This window comes from Hypoxylon trugodes (genome assembly GCF_022578975.1).
Source record: "Hypoxylon trugodes strain CBS 135444 unplaced genomic scaffold F4822scaffold_6, whole genome shotgun sequence".
Lineage (NCBI taxonomy): Eukaryota > Fungi > Ascomycota > Sordariomycetes > Xylariales > Hypoxylaceae > Hypoxylon > Hypoxylon trugodes.
Window position 1 is genome coordinate 77,831 of NW_026250021.1, and position 16,159 is coordinate 93,989.

Here is a 16,159-nt window from a genome sequence, read left to right on the forward strand (position 1 = left end):
TCTTCAATTAGATATTTACCTAAATACGAGAATTTCCTGCCCGATGTATTTCCAATCGAGTCTTTATTGTCTTCGCTTCTGTAGGAAAATAGGGGTCCGAATCCAAACAGTCTGACAGTACAGCCTCATGCGGGATCCCCTCCAATTAGAAGAAGATTCTATACCGAACAAGCATAGCGAGACCGAATAAATTGGGTCTTGTCACCTCACACCTTCAAACATTGAACATCTTGAGGTCATTGATGCCGCTCGATGGTAGGCTATTTCGCCTATTCAGCAGTCAGCCTGCTTCGTCCGGTTGGGCAGCATCGTGGAATATCCAAAAAGGAAAAATCATCACCGCGCCGATCGACGTTGAGCCAAAGTACTCTTGGCCTCCTGCAGCATCGTGGATGTGCTCTCGCATCTTAATGGTGGTGACTAGTTGATTAGCGCCGTTAGTCTTGATGCCAGCCTCAGTCTATACCTAGGTAGATGAGCAATCTAACAAATAACAAATAAACCGAAATTATTAAGAGGGGACAATGGGGGAGCTGAAAAAAAAAAAGCCTGTCCGGTTGGCGGAAGGGCTGAGGTCTTAGCTAGCTTATATTCCCTTGTCACCAGCCGTTATGATCAGTGTCGAGCCCTTCCATCTCACGAATCTTCTTTATCCCATACCAGACTTGCCTTAATCACTACATAATGAGGCGCATGCTATTCTCATTGCTGCTTCAACTTGAAGTTTTCTCTATAGCTTCGGCCGCAAAGTTCCTTCTCCCTCCTATCGCTACCCGAGCTGAAGATGGTGCTATCGCAAGGACACAGCAACCACAGCCGACAACGGCTCCAGAGTACTTCGTGTCTACGGAACTACTAAAGCGCGATGGCTACACCATGGGCCATGATACCTGTGGATTTGGTTCTCTTAATAGTAAGAACTTAATATCCGAGAGAAAAATGCTATATAGGAAACCTACCGAGGTATTCGCCAAGGTAGATAACTAACCTAATGCCATAGCCGCCGCTACGTACCAATGTTATTCGAGTGTCGGAACATGCGAAAATATCGGAAGTTATAGAGGATGTTGTACGGGAGGTCTGAAAGCATGCTCCTCGACGTTCTGGACCCAATGCGACGACTATGACTCGATGGGTAGTTGTGGCCTTAAGACGCGTTGTTGGTATGTGATTCTAACCCTCGCGATTCTGCTTCGCTTCTCGTTTAACTAACCAACTATCGTGTAGTGGATCGATAGCACCTTATTGCATCAGCTGGCTCTTTTCCGTAAGTGATAATTCCATATCCCCCAATCCCCGACGGTATATTGGAATTTATACCGTACCGTTAGCCGCAAGTGAAGTGCTAATTCTAGTTAATGAAGACGAGCGGATCGACACTTACCGCATTTGACTGCGACTATCAAAGCATGACTCGCACTTTCGAGCTACTAGCAACACCCCTGAGCCTACTCGACAGTACTACGTCAACCACCGATAATTCAGATACTTCACTATCGAGTACATCCTCCACACAGGATGGTACCTCGTCGCCTTCAACAACAGGTGGCTCGACATCCACGGTCTCCGGATCATCAGCTACTACATCAGCTTCCGAAACCCCTGAGCTAGCCTCGTCGAATGGTTCTTCTAGCACTCCTGTTGGGGCTATCGTTGGTGGTGTAGTGGGCGGCGTCGCTGTCATTGGTTTGATAGTACTCGGTGTCCTATTCATTAGGAAGTATCAGAGGGGAGCTTCCAACGCGACATCGCCGCCACCTGCACCTTCTGGGCCTCAAGAACTTCCAGGTGCTGGGGTATACTCTAATACATCTCAAGGATACGAAGGTCACGCAGCACAATTCGCCGTCTCGGGGAAACCGAAAACGGAAATGCCCATGGCACATACCTCGCCGATTGTCGAGGCGCCCACTACACCCGCTACCGGAACTAACCATAATCGAGCCGAGTTGGCGGGATGTGTCGAGGTCCATCGTTATGAGATATATAGTGCAAGAAGAAATAATAGCTAATATCTAGACGCGGAAGTATCGAGCTCGTAATAACGAAGGCCTGCTGGGTGTGGATCTATAAGCTACGGAAAACGGTTGTACTATCGACCATGCCGTTAGTAGCTACCTAGGTAGCCAGTAGCAGTATTAATATTATGCATAGGAATGAAATGTCTCGTATTAAATGATAGCTAAGATGAACCGGACTTCAGTCATTTGGGTGCACGTAGAGATGGACATAATGGGCACATCGTATTGAGTCGCTCGTTCTACATAGATGTTTTATAATTTTGTGATGGCCATGAATTACTATGTATGTATGTTGTGTATGCATTTATCGTCTACCTAGGTACCTAAGCGACTGGCAGAGCCGGCACAGCAAGTAGTTACCATGTTACGTTTTACAAAAGGCAGGAGGCTTTGCTTATCAAAGCAGCCAGGCAAACTCTAGGTACATATACATGAAGTTCTTTATTTTCAAATGTTTCACTAGTAAATTATGGTTTATGATACCATGGAGCTACTTACACATATGTAGCGATGTCGATTTCTTTCATCCATCTACCCCCTCAGCACCACGCAATCGTCTGCAAGTATTCTGTACGGGACAATTCGGTCATAGCATATATGTATATCGTATCGTTAAGTTCTTAAGAAATCTGGATTCGAGTCAATTTATAAATTAAAATGGCCAGGCAGTCAAGAAAGAGGGAAAAGGCTATTGTCGACTATAGACACCGATGGCCAACTCAACAGACCCTCTATGAATCTCAAGAACCCAATGAGGGAGAGGCGAGAGAAAAGTCGAAGTCGCGACGAGTCATGGCGCTTGAGGCGGTCGCCATTCCCCTTCTATGGATTAGCATGAAGGTCGAGTCCTAGCAGGATGATATCGACCATCAGGTGGAGCTCATTGAATCACGGAAACACAAACGACCAAATGCGTCGACCTTATCTGATGCCCCTCAAACGAGGGAGATGGCGACCACAAATGTCAAACCTGGTAAGAGTAAACACCCATACGACACTGGAGCTGGAGAGACGACTGGGAGAACTACAGAGAATGAACTGCCAAGGGATTCCTCCCGTCAGACGGGACGAATTGCGCCCCGAGAAGGAAAATCACGAAAATCTAGAACTCTGCCGATTCTAAGTCCTCGTCAGGGCGAGATTCTCGTTCCTCCATCTCAGACGTCAGATTATACCCCAGGATCTCGAACTGTGGATGATTCCCTACGTCGTCCTAAAATCAAATTTCGGAGTATTCTAGGGCTACAAAGAAACAGAAAAAATATTCCTAATGCAGTTTCTCTGAATACAATCTCAGCATCTCCTGCTCGAGTATCACCTGAACTAGAGGCACAACTGCGAGATCAACAACAAACATGGTGGCCCTTGAAAAAGGTAAGAGGGGCATGTGGTGAACGGGACGGAGACGACATCTTCGGTTTAGCGGGGGAGGAATCAATGCTGGATGCGGAGAATGGCCTAGCAACGTCAGCAAGGAGTAGGACTATGGATGAAGGTGTTCAAAGTCATCACGCAAGTCCATCTTCAAAGAACGAAATTGAGAAGAAAGCGAATATTTTCGGGCGTACTCGATTGAAACTTGAAAATAGGATAGGCCAGAAGCAGAGGTCTCATAAGGGTTTAAAGAGGACAGAAAATGACGATTCTACTTTACAAACCGATTGGGAGCAGCTGGAAACCTCGGGACCGAAACCAAAGAAGTGGCGCGCAAAAAGCAAATCTTCATCTCAAACTCGTTCAGCTACGGCTGGGGCTAGTTCCACACCAGGCAATACAACGATCCACGCGGATTTTACATGTGGAGAATCGGAGGGTCGGACACGCTCGTTGACGCCGACGCAAGCTTTTCGTCTCCTACTCGGCCTCAGAAAAACACCGTCGTCAGCAACAACAACGACGCAACCAGACCTTGGGGGTTCAGGAATTCGTGAATCAGCAACTACCCTATTACGGACGCAGCCAAGTCAAGAGAGCCGTTATTCCAATAGACAATCGACGGAAGTTAACAAGAGCAGAGCCTGGATTCCATTCTGGGGATTACCTCGACCACAGCCAAAGGTATCGCCGGGCATTGATATCGAGGATGCCTCGAGACGAGGGAGTGGGTTGGAACCAGCCTCAAGGGAAATGGGTCAGAGTGGATTGGTAAGTCCAAAGAAATATTCGGGTAGGATTTCTCGGAGGGGGTGGAGAAGTGGATAGAATGCGTATGCTGGTAACAGCAGCGGATGGATATCCTGTGAGATCGGAAGTTGGCTTCCTACTTCCTAATCCCCTTACCCGGTCGAGGCATATTAGAAGATTATGCCCATGTGAAGAGTTTCAACGGACGGTATACCCACCCTGCTGGTGATGGATTAGAAATATATATACCTATACTCTATTAATGTTGCAACATAGTATCAACTTACGTGTTTCTGTTTAATATTTCCAGATTTATAGAATAAGAGGTAGAATAATTTAGCATGCGTGCCGGTTCCGACGATATCTTCGGAATTAGTAATAGGACGGTAATACCCGACTGGACTGGAACGTGCAGATGCATGTATCATAATTGTGCCGTTGTTGTACATATTTCAGACCAAGGTACCTAGGTAGGTAAGACATAGAAGAACGTTAGCTCGTGCCCGCGTTACACCACATGCATGCAATGGACTTGATTGATTATGCTTGCCTGCGTGCTGACGTGATGGCGTAACTCAACCGGGTAGTGTAAGAGATTAGACATGGATGTTTGATAGCGGATCTTGTGTCAGACTTGGCTCGGAACTGATTAGGATATCTAGAGAATTCTAAGCGCGAACCTAGTTAAATAGCGAGAGCTCAACGGATTTAAAGGTATTATGTAACGGAACAAATTTCGAGAAGAACCGATCTCTCGGGATAGTGGGGTTTAGAGGGGTTTAGGAGGCATCATGGAGGGGTTAAATACCTGAAGCTACTACGCTATGGAATTTATATTACGTACCTTTTAAAGCTACTGAGTATCATCTTTCCCATGTCAACCAAACCAACATACATCTTTGTTGATTACCAATCTTCATAACGACGAATTTCTTCAAGTTATATCCGAAAATACTTGGGTATTTAAACCTAGGTATCTATACTGTTCCCTCCGTTTCTACCTCTCAACTGAAATCCAGATCTTGATTTCTAGCTATTTCGTCATATACTTCAAATTCATTAAAAATGGCTTCTAATGCTCCTGGCGATTGCTGCGTTAAAGGTGTTCGACACGAGTGAGTTTCTTCTACTGAATCCTATAGTAATACCTTATGAACTTGACGGAAGAGAAAAAGCATCATGAAACTAACTGTTGGTCCTCTTATATAGTGGCGAACCCACTGGTACGCTCATCAAGATCGATACACACGATGCCTACCAAGCCACTCCCGATCCTTCTAAAGCTAAAGATGCCGCCATCCTCATCATCCCAGACGTCATCAGTATCTGGCAAAACAGCAAGCTCATTGCTGACCAATTCGCCGCCAATGGCTACTATACCCTTATAATTGACGTCTTCAACGGAGACGCCATGTCATTGAACCGACCTGAAGGCTTCGACTTCTTTGGATGGTTGAACAAGGGTAGCACTGGTGATAACCCTCACACTAAGGAAGCCGTCGACCCTATCGTCGAGAAGGCTATTAAGTTCTTGAAGGGGGAGAAGGGATTCAAGAAGATAGGTGCCGTCGGCTATTGCTTTGGCGCCAAGGTAAGTTAATATGAGCATATTCTCGGCAAGAGGATAATAGAAGAAATTAAGAAAGATCGAGATCGCTAACATTATTCAAATAGTACGTTTGCCGCCACTTCAGGAACGGCATCCAAGCCGGTTTTGTCGCACACCCGTCTTTCGTCGAAGAGGAGGAACTCGAAGGTTTCAAGGCGCCGCTCTCTATCGCAGCCGCCGAGACGGACGAGATCTTCCCCGCTGAGAAGCGCCACAGATCTGAGCAAATCCTCGCCAAGAACGGCCTGCCCTATCAAATCAACCTGTACTCCCAAGTCGTCCATGGTTTTGCTGTCCGTTGCGATCCCAGCAAGAAGATCCAACGCTTCGCCAAGGAGCAGGCTTTCTTCCAGGCCGTCACCTGGTTTGACAGCTGGCTGCTATGACTAGCCGATGACGAGATATCGGCGAAGGGGAGACTTTGAGGACACTTCACCAGGTCGTCAAATAGAGAAATGTAGATAGCCATTGTGTGCGTTTTGTGTTGGAGCTGACAGATTTGCTCGCAGCTCTTGGAATAATAGAACAATAGTCAAAACTAATTTGCGTCCTTGGTTATTTCATTGGTATATTTCAATCGGTATTATTTCCAATGAGGATTATTTTCTTCGCTTATGTAGCACGAGCGCATATAACTTACTTCATATACATAACAGAAGACAGCTACCCGCTGGGCTCATTGGTTTTATGTGCAGCCAATAATTGACTTTGTAAACCCTTTTTCCCAACGTGCATAGCTCTCTCCAGCTCTCTTTCTTCTTCCCGCAAGGCAGCCTTTCCGTACTCGAGCTGTCGCTTTTGCTTACGCTTCTCCTCGGCAACGGCGCGCTCTCGATCCTCTAGTGCCTTCTCTCGTTTCCTCCGTTCCTCTCTGGCCTTACGCGCTGCTTCGTCTTCCTCGCCGACATCATTTTCTGAAGGCGGTGGTCCCAAAGTCTGGATGTAAGCTCCAATTAAAGGGTCACGGGTCTGCAGGTCAAGGCTGATGTAGCGCATATCAGCGAGTATTTGCGGAGGAAGATTTTCCATGGGTGTTTTGTTATTAAGAGCGCTGAGAGGCACACTGCGTAAAAGTGCCGTGAGGTCCTTCTTTAGGGTATCCTGAGGAAGTTTCAAGCGATTAATATGTTCTCGATACCATTTCTCGCGGTCGCGATCGGCGAGTGTTGAGTCGCGCATAGGTCCCTCCTTTTTGTATTTGCGACGGAACTCGGGCCAATAAAGCTTCGGCGTCGCTTTCTGTTGTAAGAAGGCGAGGTACGGAATTCGAGGGTCCTTTTTCTCCTCCTTGGCGCGTTCTTCTTTGAGGATTCGAATGCGCTCGCGACTCCACTCCTCCCATACGTCTTTGCGCGCCTTCATAGTATTAAGCACGGTATACCGAGCGTCGTCGATGATATGCCCGTCTTCGATTAGTTTCTCCCATGGGGAGTATGGGCTAATTCTGTAGTCGTTCAAAAGGTCTTTGAATAGTTCCCTTGCGTCTGCCTCAGAAAGTGGTACGCCCTCAGCGCCTTCAGGCCAAGCGTCTGGATTTCCGTCATCGTACTCGCCTGGATCGAGGTCATATTCTTCGCCCATAGCTCGTAATTGATATACGATATCATCTTCATTGAATTCCACGGGCATGCCTTCTGTAGGGTCTTCTGTGCGCTGTCTTTTAGAGGGGTGTTCATTTTCGTCATCCCCAGCTTCAGCATGTTCGCCGTCTTCGTCTTCCATATCTTCATCGTCTGTGACTTCAACCTCTTCGTAATCAGAGCCAATTTCAACCTGCTCTTTCTCTTCCTCTATTTCCTCTGTCGCAGGTCCAGCGGAAATTCCTCTTTGCGGTTCCGCAGAAGCGGACTTTTCAGCAGTTGCTCTTTCATCTTGGGGACCTTCTACTTTCTCCTTGATCCCTTTAATATCTAACTCTAGCACGCCCTTCATTATCTTCTCGGGTATTCGCCAATAGCTCGCATTCTTCGTGGGATTATACGCGAATCGTCGACCATATTTGGTATACACGAGCAACCAGGGTTCGCAGCCTGGTATGGCGACCTTAGATTTCGGTTTATCTACCGGTTGGGGACGTGGGCGATCGGTTCTCCCGTCGGGACCGCCTCGATGTCCACCGCGACCATGTTGTTGGCCGGAACGTTGGCGCACTGGATCATATTGGGCGAGGAAAGCATTCGCGGTCGCGGGATCGGAAAGCTGAGGTACAGTTGAATATTGGGAAAAGCTCGCATGGGGACCTTCGAGGGATGGAGGAGGCGGCGGTTGAGCGATAGCGGGAGCTGTCGGGAGGGGTGATGGGGTCGGTCGTGTGTAGGTAGATTCTTTGGTGTTCGCGTTATAATAATAAGTATGGCCGGTAGGAGCTTTGTGTTCTGTCCATCCAGGTGGTAAAGGTGGTGGAATGCTTGAAGAAGGCTTATATGTTGACTTCAACATATTTGCAAAGTAGTTTGCCTATCAATCGAGGTAATAGTTCGGAAGATGAGAAGAGTTGTGTGTGCAATTCGGAGGTGTAGGAATTATGATGTATTTGTAAGTTGAGAAATTGCAAGTGTTGCGCTGTAATAGTACCTATGTACTCACCGAGGTGAATATTTTAGGCTAGGAGCTAGGTACTTAGCTCCCATGAACGGGGCGGAAGTTAGGATCGCCGACACCTCCAGCTATCCAGGTACCTACCCAACCTTGAAAGATACCTAGGTACCCATAGTTTTCCCATGAAATGCCTAAAGTCTAGGTACTGTCTAGACTGGCACCTTCAGCGTCATCGTCGCCGAATTTAGTTTGGCACGCGACTCTCCATTTACATCGAATTTATACATTTCTTACATTTGGCTTCCTAACAAATATATACGCACTTTAGGAATTGCGCGTTAAGCATCCCATCATTTTGGGAATTGCTCATTCCTCTTGTTTCCCCCTTTCAAGGAAATGCTGTGGAGTATCTTCAAATCTATACGTGGACGGTGACTGGCAGCCATCGCAACAATGACCCCAAGGAACGATACTTTTCAACAAGGAGGCATTTTAGGGTCCGTAGCAAGGTTCTGGACTGTATGAAACAACTATCCATTCTTATTCACTCTATCTATTCTGTTTGGAATATACTCATCTAATGGTTCTTAAGCATTCATATGCGTCCGACTATGCAGGCTTCGCAGGCCTATTAACGGCCTACCTTCTGACCCAATTTCTAGTCGAACCCTTCCATCGCATGTTCTATATCAACAACCTCAACATCTCCTTTCCCCACGCCGAAGTCGAACGAGTACCCGTATGGCTAAACTTCGTTTACGCCCTCTTCGTCCCCCTCGGAATCGTGTTACTATACAACAGCCTTACTCGAGCCTCATTTCACAAACACCACAGCACCATTCTAGGCCTTGCTATTGCCCTTATCCTAAGCTCATTCCTTACCGACATCGTTAAAAATATGGTTGGTCGCCCCCGACCAGACTTGATCGCTCGATGCAAGCCGGCTGTGGGTACCAAGCCCAATATTTTAGTGACGATCGATGTTTGTACCGAAACGAACCATCATACGCTTCACGACGGCTGGCGTTCCTTTCCTTCGGGGCACTCTAGCTTCTCCTTTAGCGGCCTCGGATACCTTGCTTGCTTCTTAGCGGGCCAATTGAGAATATTCCGCGACAAGAAGGATTTGGGTCGGTCGTTAGTCTGCCTTGCACCATTGATTGGAGCAGCTATGATAGCTATAAGCCGCTGTCAGGACTACCGTCACGATGTATATGATGTTTGTGTGGGGTCAGTATTGGGTTTTACAGTCGGATTCTTTAGTTATCGTAGATACTGGCCACGACTAGGTAGCCGAGAGTGCGATGAGCCATATCCAACTCCTGGTATAGAGGTGGAAGATGGGGACGGGTGGAGGAGAATTCGGGACGAGGAGGAAGGTGGCCCTATTATAGGGCGAAATGTTGGGTACGAGATGAATAACTCGAGAGAGGATCAAGGCTAACTTATATTTGCTAGATAATTGGAAATTGAACAAGATGACGATATAAAATTGGAAAAAGCAGGCCTTAGTTTGCGTAGCGATATATGATATTATAACTAGATGGTTATTTCGGATATCTCTGTGGTGTAAGGTTGCGTCAAAGGCACGTACATGTAGTCAAACATTTGAATACAATAATCAAGTTGGGTAAGGCTAATTCAGAGTTACTTGCGACATGATGCATTTAGGTAGGTATCAGAATTTACAGATGGCCACCTAACAAATTCAAACATTGGGATACCAGGCTCAGGCATTTGAAAGTCCTAAGGTTGTTTGAGCAATGTACTTTGGTACTACCTATATGTACATATGTAGGACTTTTTAAAAGATTAGTATATGTAGTTACAATGTGGATAAGAGTAAAGGTACTTTATGCATAACTTGCTCTATGCCTTCCTGTTAGTCAAAAATGAAAAATGATACAACTGATGCAGGCTCACTAGAGACCATAGAAATTTGTATGAAGAGTTGTGAATTTTATTTTGCTTTTTCTTAGTTTCCGCCGTCCACCAATCATTCTTAACGAGATGGTTACGCAACTTGTCTGCGGGTGCCTATCTGCATCATACCCCACCACCAGCCACCGGGGGACCCTTACCCCCAGAACCTTATCGTTTTAAATGTGCACAACTACATCTAGATACTCTGTACTTAGATAAGGCATGTTAGTGTTTTATGCTTGTGGCAATGCATCTGCCTAACAGTTACTAACTTTGCGTCGAGTTTGAATCGAGTCAAATTCACCATAGCGACGCTCTTTCCTAAGCACCATGCAAGTTTCCAATACCCTTCCTTCTCCCTCTCGAGGGTTCCTTTCTATTTTCCCTCTCTTCTCTCTTCTCTCTTTACAACAACCCTCCCATCTTTCTTCCCATCTCAATCTTTTATCTACCTATGCTTTATGCACACCTCTTATGAGGCAACTATCTCAACAACTTCTGCCTTACTTTTTGTTCATTGCCGTGGTCAGCTATCACTGGATCTTCTAGCCTATTCTCTCGCTGGGTTTTAACTCTCCTGGGGCTAGGTAACACTGGACCCTATTCTATTACCCAAGCCCAGCTGTTCTCAATACCTATTCCATCTCGTCTCATCTCATCTTATCATCTTAATCATATCCTTCATCTGAGTTCTTCCAATTTATTTATCATTATTGTAAATCTCAGCAAGAATTTCCCAACTGCCTAAAATACCATTCAAAATGGTGCGAACCCGTGAGGGCGTTAAGCATGAGCGTAATGGCTCACCTCCGGCGAATGTGAAGACGGACATGGGACCACCATCCACCCCATCTCGGAGAGGGGGGGTCGCCCCGACTGAGTATTCGGACAGCCAATCTATAGCCCACACCTTCATTCGGTCTTATGCTCGTGAGTTGCCACCCCTCTTTGCCTACCTCCTTCATATCTAGGTAGGTAGGTGGTAGGTGAATATATCATTGCTAAACAATATCTATTTACAGCGAGCGCTGAAACCGGCCCACGCAAAGATGATGACACGGACCTCGTGTTTATGGAAATGAGACGCGGGCCTGATAGCTTCGGGCCTGATCGACAAAGCTCTCCCATCTCTCAGAGTGCCGAACACAGTTTCAATCAAAGAAATTTCGGTCCGCCCCTATTTGCCGATATAGGGCAGAAGCAGAAGGCTTACAATGATACCTTGGGAGACCTTCAAGCCCTAGGCGTATCTCGTGAGTAGTCACCCTCCTTCGCTCCATCCACTCTCATATCCCACCTAGTCGAGCCATTGCTTTATATCTTCTCTCTATATCGAGATCTTGGGCGAGGATAAGAGTATATGCTGATTACCTGTTTCTAGACGTCATTGCATTGCCTGAATTGGTTCTTGTTGGTGACCAATCGTCTGGCAAGTCGACCTTGATGTCGAGCCTGGCCCGTGTCAACCTTCCAAGGAGTGCGGGCGTGTGCACACGCTGCCCGCTCCATATTCGCTTGATCAGCAGTAGGACTGATCGTTGGTCTTGCACTGTCTCTTTGCAACGTGACTATGACTTTCAGCCACCCTTTAACCGGAAGCCTAGAACATCGGATGTTACCGCAGCAAAACCGTTTCCGCCTTGGGTCAAATTATCTCATCGGGACATCAAGACGTTCAAAACCATCTATGAGCCTTCTGAAATAGAGGAAGTCCTTCGTTGGGCCCAAATTGCTATTTTGAATCATCACCGCAACTTCGACCTCTTCATCCCTGGGGAAGGAGCCATTGCTAAAATGACAAGTATTGATGGTAAGTCCATAGTTATCTTATCGCAGCCAATCAGCCCCTTTTCACGCAATATTCTTTACACATGTCTAGTTGTCATAATGTTCCGTGGTAGCCCTTGACTAATCCAAGACAATCTCAGAGGCCGCTAGTCAGACAGAAGCCCAGTTCTCGCCGAACATAGTCGCTTTAGAAATAAAAGGACCTGGCCTTCCTGATCTGAGCTTCTATGATCTTCCTGGCGTCTTTCAATCACCAGAGAAAGAAGAAGATGAATACATCGTGAAGGTTGTCAAGAACCTGACCCGCGAGTATATTAAGCGAGAGAAGGCAATCATCATGTGGGCTCTCCCCATGAATGTTGACATGGAGAATTCTATCTCTTTGCCTATCATACGCGAGGCAAAAGCCGCCAACCGGACTATCGGTGTCATGACCAAAGCAGACCAGCTCCCCCGTCAGAACGTCCCAAACTGGCTTGCTAAGTTCCAGGACCCCAAGAAATTTGTTGGCCATGGTTTCTTTGCCACTTCGCGACCCCCAGACCAAGCTCTCGAGGATGCGACAAGATATGAAGCACTATTCTTTGATAGGAAGAGTGCTGGTTTCGAAACGTGGCCGGAAGAGTTCGCTCCATTTGCAGATCGTTGCGGAGTGGAAGTCCTACTCGAGGTAAGTGAATCCTCCCACTCGGGATTTTTCAAGTTTTTGAATGTCCGATAGCCACTGAGTAAAATACTAACTAGTAAATATGAATTAGTATCTCTCCTGTAAGCTTGAAGAAGCCTTTACTGATTGCCTGCCATCAATCAAGAATATGGTCCACAAGCACCTCACGGCGGTCGACAAGGAACTAAAGTCACTCCCAGAACTTCCTTCCAATGTAGAGCACGAGGTCAAGAAGAGCCTAATAAAATTCCTGTCTCAAGTGAAGATAGCCATGGGAAACACAGCGTTTTCTTCCCAGTGGAATACTTTGAACAGCCAGTTCCAAGAATGCATTTTCAAGGTGAAACCGACATGCAAAGTCAAGGACTCGGATCTTCAAACAATCGACATATCCGGTGGTGACTCGGAAGCTACAATAGGCTCACCCGCAAAATCCCCCCAAAAGAGACCACGTCCAAGTGATGCAACCGTCCGAAATGCCTTCGCGCCTGCGAAACGGCCGCGACAAGAACTCCCCACCACGCCAGTAAAGCATGAGGACGGCCAGACGAGCGATATGTCTCGCGCCTCGTCCGTAACTGCCGCTGTAGAACCCAACTTGCTGAAATCCAAGCTACCGAACCCGTTCTCCCGATTTTTCAATCTTGGTCGGTGCGCTATGGATATTCGGGACATCCGTAATAAGATTCTGAGGAACAAGAAGCCAGGTATGCCGCGAGACCTAGTCCCAATCGAGGTCCGTGAGACTTTATGCATGAACGCGGTCAAGAAATGGGAACCAATATTGGAGACTTACATTTCCAAGACGTCGGAACTTCTGGTGGAGACTACCAAGGATGCTCTCGAGGAGTCTCTTGGTCTATTGCGGCGTCGTCTGATCTTTAGGAGATGCCAAAGCCATTTGGATCGATTCATCGCCAGAGAAGTAGCCGCACAGGAAGCCCATCTCACAGATATGTTTAATTCCGAGACGTATCAACTCTATATGATGAACGACGACGCATTCCACCGCTACAAGGCGCAAGAAATGGAACAGCTTAAACGTGTGCGAACGATCATTCGCCTAAAAGCCTCGACTTTCCTCGACTGGGAGTATCCCGTTAAACGATTGGAGGAAATGCCTGAAGAGGAGAAGATCAAGGAACGGAAGATGCTTGATACCCACTCGGTTAGACTACAGAAGGACCCTTATGATACCGAGATAGAAGTTGCGGGATTCGTCCGCGGCTACTATATGAGTACGTGTTGCCAAATATTCTTAAAACATATCTTGCACCTGCTGACTTTATTCTATCGACAGTGGCCGCAGCGCGTTTTGTGGAGGGAGCGACAATGAGTGTAAACTCAAACCTCTTACGAACACTAAGAGAGGACCAACTCGACATGTCAATTGAGGAGGAATTCCACATTTACGACAATGGTGGTAAGTTACATAGTTCTACATGATAGTATCCCGCACCGGGGACAATACGTGGTGCTAACGCAATCTATAACCTAGTTGAACCAGAAATGTACACCGAGTTAATGGAGGAAGATAAACAAACTGCCACGCGAAGGGCTCAACTAAGGGAAGAGAAACTTAGGTTGAAGAAAGCGATGTATAGCATCAACAGCCTTGAGGACGTATCTCGTGCCGAGAAAATTTCCAACGACGAAGACCCCGACCGTTCGCAAAAGACTATCGAAAACACGGAGGACGAAGTGTGTGTGATGGATCTAGTGGATGAGGACACGGCATGATAGCGTCACATTGCTTACCTACTTAGGTACCTATCTAACGTAGGTATTTATGCTTAACGCTGGCTGAGATAGAGGGCATCACTACGTTCTTTTTGTTATATCCCGTCGTTCATTCACTCCCCTGGTATGATTACTGGCTTGGTTACTAGGGATCAGGTGGTAGGGAAAATTGGAACTAGGGTCGTCGGAATGGGTTGGTTTACTAGTGTGTAGCAATTTGCTAAGTCTCACCGTAAGACTAACAAAAGGAATATGATGCCAGTAACATAGACTTGGTGTTAAAGTGATGATGTGGAATAGTGCCATGAAGGTGAAGAAATCTTACTTAGCTCCCTACCTAGGTATCTAGGTACCCCACCAGCCTACCTTTGCATCTAACATAACATGAAGTCTTACTTGCCTAGGTACATTTGGTTTTGTCCAAGTAACTCCTGCTGTGCAACCCAACGGCCAAGGTTACTCTTTGCCTTCATTAGAGAGCACAGAAGTCGCGCACAACCCCAATTGCATCCAATTGCATCCATGAGAGCGGGCATCGAGCTCCTCCCGAGTCAATAAGTACCTACCTACTGGCGAGTAACGCTCAGAAATTTATACCGGATGGTGAAGGAGGGGCTACATTACCTACCTAGCTATATAACGTATAGCCATTAATTACAAAAGAGTAAAAACAAATGGTGGTGTTTTCTCTTCGCTTATAATTCTTAAGGACTTACTTTACCTAAAAGAAAATAGATATAAGGGAATGATTGGTTAATGTGCGATGGGTCTTTATGCCGTCGTCGAACTTCCCCCTTAGGAGGTCTATTATGTTTCATCCCGATTTTTGCCAATTAACCAGCCGGGCCTTTTTTTGGTCCACCGCCCTTCTCCGTGACCTATAATACCTATGATAATACCGCATTGGATTGAAATGTCGAACGACCAATAGCAATGAAGCTATTGACTAAGTCCCTAACCCACATGTATGCGATGGAAGATGCAACGCCGAAGTCTAGAAGAGTTCATCTTTCAGATGCTCACTTCTAAATCTGGTCAACTTTTAGCAGGGTCTGATGCTCCCCAGATCCGGATAGGTAGGGTATTATTCGATGACATGCCGAGGGGATAGACAATGGGATTGGCTCAGCATCATTGTTGTCGTCGCAGCAACTTGTCGTCCATGTCCCATCATGGATTACCGTTGTCGCGCATGACATACAACCTGGGGAAGCGGGTCTTGAATGGCTTCTGCCGTGTTCCATCACTGATCAGAGACTCGACTCGTGATGTTGCCCAACGCCCAATCGACATGGTTCGTGATGAACAGGGTTCCACTGTCCGAGCGAAGGCCCATGCTCGATGCTAAGGACAGATATAATATTAGAAAGGTCGAAACAGCAGGGGCAGAGCGGCTGCGAAAGTAACATTAGGTAGGGAATATAATAGTTAGTCTTGTATCGTCGTCGTCATTGTCGTCGTCCGCTAATAAACGAAATCACAGGCGATGCTGCGGACCGTTGACTCCAGGGAGGGTCGCACGCGAATTCTGCAGCCGTTTGACTATCGACTGCTTAAGTACTACCGGCATCCCAAAAATGTCAATTCGGAGCCTCAGATGTACCATAGGACTCATCTCTCCGGGCGTGAGGAGACCAGATATTCTGGACCAGATCGTAGCCGGGCTGTCGGTTTGATAGGCCGCTAGTTACTTATATCCCGGTCGAGGGTCCTCCCCAAATTGCTACCGCCTACGATCCTTCTATATTA

At 46.7% G+C, this 16,159-nt stretch overlaps 6 protein-coding genes across 6 annotated transcripts; 5 read left to right on the plus strand and 1 right to left on the minus strand.

The window, feature by feature from the left end:
- Window positions 1–556: 556 nt before the first annotated feature.
- On the plus strand, window positions 557–2,232 carry F4822DRAFT_274488 (uncharacterized protein). Its single transcript, XM_051454768.1, has 4 exons — window positions 557–913; window positions 1,001–1,163; window positions 1,228–1,267; window positions 1,365–2,232. Exons 1-4 carry the CDS (start codon window positions 685–687, stop codon window positions 2,010–2,012), a joined length of 1,080 nt encoding a protein of 359 aa, XP_051312893.1. The 5' UTR covers window positions 557–684; the 3' UTR covers window positions 2,013–2,232.
- A 591-nt stretch (window positions 2,233–2,823) lies between these two features.
- Window positions 2,824–4,323, plus strand: F4822DRAFT_274490 (uncharacterized protein). The gene has a single exon (XM_051454769.1). The coding sequence runs from the start codon at window positions 2,970–2,972 to the stop codon at window positions 4,221–4,223; it is 1,254 nt and encodes a 417-aa protein (XP_051312894.1). The 5' UTR covers window positions 2,824–2,969; the 3' UTR covers window positions 4,224–4,323.
- Window positions 4,324–4,803: 480 nt separating this feature from the next.
- On the plus strand, window positions 4,804–6,279 carry F4822DRAFT_274525 (dienelactone hydrolase). Its single transcript, XM_051454770.1, has 3 exons — window positions 4,804–5,260; window positions 5,355–5,736; window positions 5,820–6,279. The coding sequence occupies exons 1-3, from the start codon at window positions 5,211–5,213 to the stop codon at window positions 6,138–6,140; spliced, it is 753 nt and encodes a 250-aa protein (XP_051312895.1). The 5' UTR covers window positions 4,804–5,210; the 3' UTR covers window positions 6,141–6,279.
- Window positions 6,280–6,417: 138 nt separating this feature from the next.
- Window positions 6,418–8,525, minus strand: F4822DRAFT_429882 (uncharacterized protein; the record flags this gene model as incomplete). Its single annotated transcript, XM_051461176.1, has 2 exons — window positions 6,418–8,211; window positions 8,514–8,525. The coding sequence occupies 2 exons, from the start codon at window positions 8,523–8,525 to the stop codon at window positions 6,418–6,420; spliced, it is 1,806 nt and encodes a 601-aa protein (XP_051312896.1).
- F4822DRAFT_405515 (acid phosphatase/Vanadium-dependent haloperoxidase) lies at window positions 8,495–10,211 on the plus strand. Its single transcript, XM_051458304.1, has 2 exons — window positions 8,495–8,811; window positions 8,885–10,211. Exons 1-2 carry the CDS (start codon window positions 8,746–8,748, stop codon window positions 9,734–9,736), a joined length of 918 nt encoding a protein of 305 aa, XP_051312897.1. The 5' UTR covers window positions 8,495–8,745; the 3' UTR covers window positions 9,737–10,211.
- A 185-nt stretch (window positions 10,212–10,396) lies between these two features.
- Window positions 10,397–15,093, plus strand: F4822DRAFT_405516 (P-loop containing nucleoside triphosphate hydrolase protein). Its single transcript, XM_051458305.1, has 7 exons — window positions 10,397–11,145; window positions 11,238–11,468; window positions 11,597–12,025; window positions 12,144–12,673; window positions 12,762–13,908; window positions 13,971–14,093; window positions 14,169–15,093. The coding sequence occupies exons 1-7, from the start codon at window positions 10,977–10,979 to the stop codon at window positions 14,408–14,410; spliced, it is 2,871 nt and encodes a 956-aa protein (XP_051312898.1). The 5' UTR covers window positions 10,397–10,976; the 3' UTR covers window positions 14,411–15,093.
- Window positions 15,094–16,159: the final 1,066 nt, after the last annotated feature.

Excerpts from the sequence above, each read along its gene's own strand:
- F4822DRAFT_405515 (XM_051458304.1), top strand. The coding sequence starts at position 8,746 with ATGACCCCAAGGAACGATACTTTTCAACAAGGAGGCATTTTAGGGTCC. Across the intron at positions 8,812-8,884 it reads CCGTAGCAAGGTTCTGGACT|CATTCATATGCGTCCGACTA; the intron begins GTATGAAACAAC and ends ATGGTTCTTAAG.
- F4822DRAFT_405516 (XM_051458305.1), top strand. The coding sequence starts at position 10,977 with ATGGTGCGAACCCGTGAGGGCGTTAAGCATGAGCGTAATGGCTCACCT. Across the intron at positions 11,469-11,596 it reads TCAAGCCCTAGGCGTATCTC|ACGTCATTGCATTGCCTGAA; the intron begins GTGAGTAGTCAC and ends ACCTGTTTCTAG. Across the intron at positions 12,674-12,761 it reads GAGTGGAAGTCCTACTCGAG|TATCTCTCCTGTAAGCTTGA; the intron begins GTAAGTGAATCC and ends AATATGAATTAG.
- F4822DRAFT_274488 (XM_051454768.1), top strand. The coding sequence starts at position 685 with ATGAGGCGCATGCTATTCTCATTGCTGCTTCAACTTGAAGTTTTCTCT. Across the intron at positions 1,164-1,227 it reads GGCCTTAAGACGCGTTGTTG|TGGATCGATAGCACCTTATT; the intron begins GTATGTGATTCT and ends ACTATCGTGTAG. Across the intron at positions 1,268-1,364 it reads GCATCAGCTGGCTCTTTTCC|ACGAGCGGATCGACACTTAC; the intron begins GTAAGTGATAAT and ends TAGTTAATGAAG.
- F4822DRAFT_274525 (XM_051454770.1), top strand. The coding sequence starts at position 5,211 with ATGGCTTCTAATGCTCCTGGCGATTGCTGCGTTAAAGGTGTTCGACAC. Across the intron at positions 5,261-5,354 it reads GTTAAAGGTGTTCGACACGA|TGGCGAACCCACTGGTACGC; the intron begins GTGAGTTTCTTC and ends CCTCTTATATAG. Across the intron at positions 5,737-5,819 it reads GCTATTGCTTTGGCGCCAAG|TACGTTTGCCGCCACTTCAG; the intron begins GTAAGTTAATAT and ends TTATTCAAATAG.
- F4822DRAFT_274490 (XM_051454769.1), top strand. The coding sequence starts at position 2,970 with ATGGCGACCACAAATGTCAAACCTGGTAAGAGTAAACACCCATACGAC.